Source organism: Hemibagrus wyckioides, linkage group LG06 (genome assembly GCF_019097595.1).
Source record: "Hemibagrus wyckioides isolate EC202008001 linkage group LG06, SWU_Hwy_1.0, whole genome shotgun sequence".
Classification (NCBI taxonomy): Eukaryota; Metazoa; Chordata; class Actinopteri; order Siluriformes; family Bagridae; genus Hemibagrus; species Hemibagrus wyckioides.
The window spans coordinates 6988177-6997217 of record NC_080715.1 but is presented as its reverse complement, the minus strand read 5'-3'; the positions used below and the strand labels follow the sequence as shown (position 1 = coordinate 6997217).

Sequence of the window (9041 nt, the reverse complement as noted above, 5' to 3'; positions counted from 1 at the left end):
TTGATTTAATTAACTCTTAAACATTAATTTCAGAAAAACCAAGTCCACCAGCAAAGCTTGGAGTAACTGAGGTTACAAAAGATTCTGTCTCATTAGCTTGGATTAAACCTGAGCATGATGGAGGTAGTAGAATTACCAGTTACCAGGTGGATGCTCTGGAAAAAGGACAACAAAAGTGGATAAAATGTAGTGTCACCAAATCAACTCAGTTTGTTGTCTATGGGCTAAGAGAAAATGCTGAATACTTCTTTAGAGTTCGTGCTGAAAATCATGCTGGACTTAGTGACCCTAAAGAAATGGTTCTGCCAGTTCTTGTTAAAGATCAACTAGGTAAGTAATTTGACCTGTTTGTATTTAATATGTTAATGTAGATTAACATTTTGCATGTCGGTTCATTATGATAGTTAACCTGATGTTTTTTGCCCTCTTCTATTGACAGAGGCACCTGAAATTAACATGAAGAACTTTCAACACAATACTGTCCATGTAAAGGCAGGTTCAAATCTTAAAATAGAAATCCCTCTTACCGGTAAACCTTTACCAAATGTACTACTCTCAAAGGATAATCAGATCCTGAAATCAACCATGAGATTCAATTCTGAAGTAACACCTGACTGCCTTATCATCACCCTGCGTGACAGTGTTGCTCATGATGCAGGCAGATATGACATTACAGCCTCAAACTCAAGTGGAACCACTAAGTCCTTTGTTAATATTGTTGTTCTGGACAGACCAAGTCCACCTCTTGGTCCAGTTGAGATGTGTGATATCACAGAGGACAGTGTAAGTCTGAAATGGATTCCTCCTGCTTATGATGGTGGCAGCCCAATCACCAACTATATTGTTCTAAAACGTGAAACAACAACAGCAAACTGGGTTGAAGTTTCATCTGCAGTTGCAAGATGCACAATTAAGATTTTGAAACTAACTACTGGAGTTGAGTATCAGTTCAGAATTAGGGCTGAAAATCGCTTTGGCATCAGTGATCACATTGATAGTCCAACTGTTACAGTCAGTCTTCCATACAGTAAGTAACATACTTAGATTTATTCATTTTAATTTGACTAAATGACAAATATCAACAGCATTGCTTTTAATCTGTTTCAGCAATTCCTGAGGCACCTTCAACACCATGGGTATCTTTTGTCACTAGAGAAAGTATTAATGTCAACTGGAAAGAACCTTCTTCTGATGGAGGAAGTCATATATTTGGATACCACCTTCAAATGAAAGACAAAAACAGTATTTTGTGGAAGAAAGTCAACAAAACTGTTATCCGTGCTACACATTTCAAAGTGACAGACATCAGTCCAGGCCTTATCTATGAGTTTAAGGTTGCAGCAGAAAATGCTGCAGGCATTGGTCCTGTCAGCAAAATTTCAGATGCTGTACTGGCAATTGATGCTTGTGGTAAGGATATTACATAGTGTGAATTGTTTTGGGGAAAAAATGTAAAGTCTGCCTATAGGTAATTCTGATTTTTGTCATGGTACTGTTTTCCAGAATCACCAACTGATGTCCGTGTCACTGATATCACAAAAAGTTCAATAAGCCTTGCATGGAGTAAGCCTTCCTATGATGGTGGAAGCAAAGTGACAGGGTATATAATTGAGAAGAAAGATGGTCCAAATGGCAAATGGTTCAAAGCTAATTTATCAAAGGTTTCTGACACCAAGTTCACTGTATCAGGCCTCATTCAAGATGAATCTTATGAATTTAGAGTCTTGGCCAAGAATGCAGTTGGCTCTGTCAGTAACCCATCTGCTACTGTTGGGCCAGTTACGTGTGTGGATACCTTTGGTGCTCCTGAAATTGAGCTTCCTCAGGAATACCTTGATGTTGTAAAATACAAAGCAGAAGAAACCATCCAGCTTAGAGTTGGTATTATTGCGAAACCTCAGCCAACAATTGAATGGTACAAAGATGGAAAAGAGCTGGAATCTGGACCTCAGTTCTTGATTTCAAACACCACTGATTGTACATGCATCTCAGTAAAAGAGGCTACACGCTTAAACAGTGGAACATATGAACTCAAGATCAAGAACTCTTTGGGCTCAGCATATGCTGCTATCAGAGTGCTTATTCAAGGTATGCTACTAATTATGCTATTAATTAATAATATATATATATATATATATATATATATATATATATATATATAATCATGCTCATGCACTATACATGTACATTTTTTAATTATTATTTTTTAATAATTACTTATCTTTGTAGACAAACCTGGGCCCCCTTCGGGAGTAATTCAGTTCAAGAAGATCACAGCAGACAGTATAACCATAATGTGGGATCCTCCAGCTGATGAGGGTGGTGCAATGGTTACCCATTACATTGTGGAGAAACGTGAGAGTAGCAGAATCATGTGGTCTATAATATCTGAGAAACTGGAAGACTGTATTGTCTCTGTTTCAAGGCTGATCAAAGGAAATGAGTACATCTTCCGTGTTCGTGGGGTAAACAAATATGGAGTCGGAGATCCTTTAGAATCTGAGCCTGTCATTGCACAGAACTCATTTGGTAAAGATTTTTTTCAATCATCTTTTAACTGTGTTAAGATTTTTTGTTTCATAATTGAAGTAAACTTACTGTTGCTATTTTGGCTTATGCAGTACCTCCCAGCAAACCTTCCAAACCTCAGGTCACCATGATTACTAAATCAACAATGACTGTCATATGGGAAAGACCAAGTCTAGATGGTGGCAGTGATATTGATGGATATTATCTGGAGAAGCGAGAAAAGAAGAGTCTACAGTGGTTCAAAGTTGCCAAAGATCCAATTCGTGATACTAGGCAAAAAGTCAGCAATCTCACAGAGGGAAATGAGTATCAGTATCGTGTTTGTGCAATTAATAAAGCTGGTGCAGGTCAATATTCGGATGCATCCATTTTCTATAAAGCATATGATCCCATTGGTAAGATTATGTTTACTTGTTTTATATTATTTATGATATTCTTAAATCTTAAATCTTATATGCAACATGTCCATATTCATATGTTTTATAAAGTGTTTTATACAAAAATGTTTATATTTTATACATTTTCAGATCCGCCAAGTGAGCCGACAAAACTTAAAGTTGTTGATTCAACCAAGACTTCAATTACACTTGGATGGGTGAAGCCTGTGTATGATGGTGGCAGTGAAATCACAAGCTATGTAGTTGAGCAGATGATAGCTGATGAAAAGGAGTGGATCACTATAAGCTCCAAGGGTGAAGTAAGAACCACAGAGTATGTGGTATCCCATTTAAAACCTGGAGTGTACTATTACTTCCGCATTTCTGCCGTTAACTGTGCTGGAGTTGGACGCCCAATTGAAATTATTCAGCCGGTACAAGCTAAGGACATTCTGGGTGTGTATTTCTTTTTCTGTGCCTAAGTTGAATTTCCATAAAGTATTTTCATGTTTGGCTGGTTTATGTCTAATCAATGATGTGCTTCTTTTTGATCCCAACAGAGGAAGCTGATGTTGATCTTGATATTTCAATGTCAACTCAATATACAGCAAAGGCAGGAAGAGATGTGGAAATCATGATTCCTCTAAAAGGCAGACCTGCACCAAATGTCACATGGCGAAGAGGAGATAGGAATATTGGTGGAGATGCAAAATACACAATTAATAACACAGAGTATTCAACAACACTTATTATTCCAAAGGTCACTCGCGATGATTCAGGAAAATATCTCCTGGAGATTGAGAATGGAGTTGGTGAACCAAAGTATATTACTGTCTCTGTTAAAGTATTAGACTCACCATCTGCTTGTAGTAAGTTGGTAGTGAAAAATGTTACCCGTGGTAAACTCACTCTGAGCTGGGATCCTCCACTTATTGATGGTGGAGCTCCAATTACAAATTATATAGTTGAGAAGAAGGATGCTAAACTCAAAGCTTACTCCATAGTTACAACAGAATGTGCCAATACATCATACAAGGTTGAAGGCCTTTCAGAAGAGATTGCCTATTTCTTCCGTGTGTCTGCTGAAAATGAAAATGGCATTGGTGATACTTGTGAGACCACAGAACCTGTTAGAGCAACAGAGACTCCTGGTCCTGTAAAGAACCTTGTCATGACTGACTCAACTAATACATCTGTAACTCTGGCATGGACAAAACCTGATCATGATGGTGGCAGCCATATTTCTGAGTACATCATTGAAAAGAAGGTAGATGATGCTGTGACATGGAGCCTTGGCGGTACATGTAGATGTTGCAAGTATGAGGTAACAAATCTTAAAGAGCTCTCAGAGGTTTTCTTCAGAGTGTATGCCAAGAATGAGAAGGGTTGCAGTGACTTCTCTCAAATCGGGCCCATTACTGTGAAGGAATTCTTTATTCCACCAGAAGCTAACCTTATTGACTATCCTAATGGTGAATTAAGTGTCAGAATTGGACAAAATGTGAACATTGAATTGCCATACAAGGGCAAACCCAAACCTACAATTCAGTGGATGAAAGATGATGTTCCACTGAAGGAAAGTGAACAAGTTCGCTTCAGACAAACAGAAAATAAAGCTAGTCTAATTGTGAGAAATGCAAGAAAGGAGAATGCAGGAAAATACACTCTGGTCCTTGACAATAGACTTGTGAAGAACTTTTTTGATATAAAGGTCACCACTCTTGGGCCACCAACTGCACCAGTGGGCCCCATCCGGTTTGATGAAATCAAAGCACAAAGCATTATTATCTCATGGAATGAGCCACAGGATAATGGTGGTGGAGAAATCACCTGCTATAGTGTTGAAAAAAGAGAAACCTCTCAAGCAGCTTGGAAAATTATTTGTTCAAGTGTGGTCAGGACCACATTTAAGATACCCAATCTGGTTAAGGGCACTGAATACCAATTCAGAGTACGTGCAGAGAACAAATATGGAGTAAGTGATCCTCTCAACTCAGTGGATGTTGTTGCCCAACACCAGTATAAGCCACCAGGTCCACCGGGAAAACCTGTTGTATTTAATGTCACAAGTGATGGCATGACTGTTTCATGGGATGCACCCAGCTTTGATGGTGGTTCTCCTATTACTGGCTACCATCTTGAGAAGAAAGACAGAAACAGCCTCCTGTGGATGAAAGTGAATTCCAATGTAATCTCTGGAAGAGAGTATAGGGTCATTGGCCTCATTGAAGGTCTGGAATATTCATTCAGAGTGTATGCTCAAAATAATGCTGGAACGAGTCCAGTCAGTGAGCAAAGCAAGCACAAACTTGCTATTTCTCCTGTTGGTGAGTCTCATTTTTCATGTTCACAACCAACTTGTGTCAACACATGAGATTCTTGCAACCTTAATAAAACAATTTCATATCTATTTCATTTAGATCCTCCTGGCACTCCCAACTGCATTGATGTTACCAGAGATTCTGTCACGCTTCAGTGGGAGCCCCCTAAACGTGATGGAGGCAGTAGGATTGTGGCATACAGTGTTGAGAGGCGCCAAGGAAGAGCACGCTGGCTGAGATGCAATTTTATTGATATCAGTGAATGCCAGTATACAGTGACAGGGCTTGCTTGTGGTGACCGCTTTGAATTTAGAGTGATTGCCAGAAATGCTGTTGGAACAGTCAGTCCACCATCACAGTCATCTGGCTACATTATGACCAAGGATGAAAGTGGTATGTATATTATTTATAGGGCATTATTGGCACCCTCAGTGAAAAAGCTCAAAAATTAATGTATGAGGAAGTGCTTCTTTTGTGCAAAGTCTTCCAAAGAGCTTTGTGCAGTGGATTTTTTTAAACCTCATGCTTTTTCATTGTGGTACTTTTAAATGTTTGCACATTCTTAGTCAATAGCGCAGGTCAACATTAATCATTTTCTTATGGGCTAAAAGCTCTTTGGTAATTGTCATAAAGGGTTTTTATATCTCTGCAAAGTCATATTTTGTCAAAAACAACAATATAATGGGTAAAAAGCAAAAACAAACAATTGAAATGGATTACTATAAAGATTGTGTTTTATACATTTTGGGGAAAAAGCCCACTTTTAAAGTTATGATTATGATTTTTGGTAAATCAACGTAGTTCAGCTATTTGAGTGAAATGATTTCTGTATATTTTTTTAAAGAATTTTATATAAAGTTACATTCTCATTCTCTAGAAAGGAGCTAGTATAGATTTGCATATATTAGTTGTGAAATGTACTCAAATTGACAGTGTAATATTCTGTGTTATATTTCAGTTATCCCTGAGATTCAGTTTGGTGCTGAAAAGACTTTGACAATTAAGGCTGGAGAAAACATCAAACTGAGTTGCACTATTAGTGGGCGCCCTGTGCCTCAGGTTACATGGTATAAGGATGGAAAACAGCTTGACAAAATGCTTGTTGATATCACAACCAGTATTGGTTCAAGCTCACTGTTCATTAGAGATGCTGATCGTAATAACCGTGGAATCTATACTGTTGAAGCCAAAAACAGCTCTGGAACAACAAAGGAGGATGTTCTTGTCAGAGTACAAGGTTTGTTAGAAAATTATAAATATTTTTACATGAGTAGACATGAGTTTTAAATACTTTGAATTATAACCAAAGCAATCTGTGTTTCAGATACTCCTGGACCACCTGAGGGCCCACTTCGCTTTACAAATATCTCTGCTGAAAAGGCAACTCTATGGTGGAGTCCCCCAGAGAATGATGGCTGTGCAGCAATCACTCATTATGTAATAGAAAAACGTGAAACCTCCCGTATTTCTTGGGCACTTGTTGCATCTAAGTGTGAAGCCTGCTCTTTCAATGCCACCAAGTTGATCAAGGGCAATGAGTATCAGTTCCGTGTTTCTGCTGTCAATGCTTTTGGTGTTGGCAAACCACTAGAATCAGATCCAATTGTGGCTAAAATGCAATACAGTAAGTAATATTTAACCTTTTATCCAATCATGTCCAAAAAAATTTCAGCAGAATTACAATGTCAGTTGTGTTTTTTATAACTTTATAGCTGTACCAGATGCTCCAGGAACACCTGACTGCACTCATGTCACAGGAAACAGTCTTACACTCTGCTGGACAAGACCAAGACATGATGGTGGAAATGAGATAAAGCACTATATCCTTGAAAGAAGAGAGAAGAAAAGTTTACAGTGGGTAAAAGTTTCAGCAAAAAGACCAATCACAGAGCTCAGACACAGAGTTACAAACTTGACTGAAGGAAATGAATATGAATTCCGTGTTATGGCTGAAAATGGGGCTGGTGTAGGACCACCAAGTGGAGTATCAAGACTATTTAAGTGCAGAGAGCCTACAAGTGCACCTAGTGCACCAACAGTGGTAAAAGTCATTGACTCAACAAAGACCTCTGTGACACTGGAATGGACCAAACCAGTCTTTGATGGTGGCATGGAGATTATTGGCTACATTATTGAGATGTGCAAAGCCAGTCTTGAAGAATGGCACAGAGTTAATAGCCAGACTTGTATCCATACCACATACACAGTTACAGATTTAGAACCAGGTGAAGAGTACAGATTACGTGTGTATGCTGTTAATGGTGCTGGAAAGGGAGAGGCATCGGAGATTCCAAATCCAGTGCAGGCCATTGACAGACTGACATCACCAGAGATTGACATTGATGCAGATTTCAAACAGACACATGTTGTTAAAAATGGAGGAACCGTTATTCTTAAAATTCCTTTCCGTGGAAAACCTACACCCCTGGCTACATGGACAAAAGCAGATGGAGAAATTGGTGTGATGGTAGATATTAATACTACAGACACCTTCAGCACATTAACAATTGAAAACTGTACCAGATATGATGCTGGCAAATACACACTTTCTCTTGAGAACAACAGTGGTCGTAAATCTATCACATTAACAGTAAAGGTATTGGACACACCTGGGCCACCAGGTCCCCTCTCATTCAAGGATGTAACCAGAGGAGCTATGACTCTCATGTGGGATGCTCCATACAATGATGGAGGTGCTCGTGTTCATCATTATATTATTGAAAAACGTGAGGCAAGTCGTCTGAGCTGGCAGGAAGTCAGTCTAAAGTGTACGCGCCAAATTCTCAGAGTGACCAATCTTGAAGTTGGTATAGCATACTTTTTCAGGGTCACAGCTGAAAATCAGTATGGTATAGGTGAACCTTATGAAATGTCAGAACCTATCATTGCCACTGAGGAGCCTGCACCACCCAAGAGGCTGGACATTATTGATACTACCTCTACAACAGCCACCTTAGTATGGATGAAACCTGAGCATGATGGTGGAAGTCGTATCACAGGATACATTGTTGAGACCAGAAAGAAAGGTTCTGATCACTGGGTTGTTGGTGGTCAAACAAAATCTTTGAAGATGGTCTTGGAGGGCTTGGTTGAGAATACAGAATATGAATTCCGGGTCAAAGCAAAAAATGATACTGGTATCAGTTATCCAAGAGATGCACTCACCACTGTTATCATCAAAGAACCTCGCATTGAGCCAACTGCTGACCTTAGTGGTATCAGCAAACAGCTTATTACCTGTAAGACCGGCAATTCCTTTGCCATTGATGTTCCCATTAGTGGCAGACCAGCCCCAAAAGTAACTTGGAAACTTGAGGAAATAAAACTAAAGGAAACAGAAAGGGTTTCTATCAAAACTTCTAATGTGAAAACCACCCTACTGGTTAAGGATGCCAAGAGAGGGGACAGTGGAAAATATTACCTTACTCTAGAGAATGTGGCTGGGGCAAAGACATTCAGCATTACTGTAAATGTCTTTGGCAGACCAAGCCCACCAACTGGCCCAATTGAAATCTCAGGAATCACATCAGAATCCTGTGTGTTGGCATGGGCAGAGCCTACAGATGATGGTGGATCAGATATAACTAACTATATAGTTGAGAAACGAGAATCTGGTCAAACTTCATGGCAAGTTGTGAACTCAAGTGTGAAACGACCAACGATTAAAATCACCCATTTGACAAAATACATGGAGTACACATTCCGTGTCTGTGCAGAGAACAAATTTGGTGTTAGCAAACCAATTGAATCTCAAGCTATTGTGGCAGAACATCCATTTGGTAAGTACAGTTACTTTTGTTGATTTCTTATTAAA

The 9041-nt window shown here is 39.1% G+C and overlaps 1 protein-coding gene across 2 annotated transcripts in view; it reads left to right on the top strand.

Moving 5' to 3' along the window:
- Window positions 1-9041, top strand: part of ttn.2 (titin, tandem duplicate 2) — a 170023-nt gene that overhangs the window by 144628 nt on the left and 16354 nt on the right. For both annotated transcript variants that reach the window (XM_058391673.1, XM_058391672.1), the window contains 12 exons: window positions 34-330; window positions 440-1027; window positions 1108-1410; window positions 1504-2088; window positions 2230-2529; window positions 2622-2924; window positions 3057-3362; window positions 3467-5233; window positions 5327-5620; window positions 6186-6464; window positions 6552-6851; window positions 6940-9006. In XM_058391673.1, coding sequence (XP_058247656.1) covers window positions 34-330; window positions 440-1027; window positions 1108-1410; window positions 1504-2088; window positions 2230-2529; window positions 2622-2924; window positions 3057-3362; window positions 3467-5233; window positions 5327-5620; window positions 6186-6464; window positions 6552-6851; window positions 6940-9006 — 7389 coding nt within the window. The remainder of the gene's footprint in view (window positions 1-33; window positions 331-439; window positions 1028-1107; window positions 1411-1503; window positions 2089-2229; window positions 2530-2621; window positions 2925-3056; window positions 3363-3466; window positions 5234-5326; window positions 5621-6185; window positions 6465-6551; window positions 6852-6939; window positions 9007-9041) is intronic.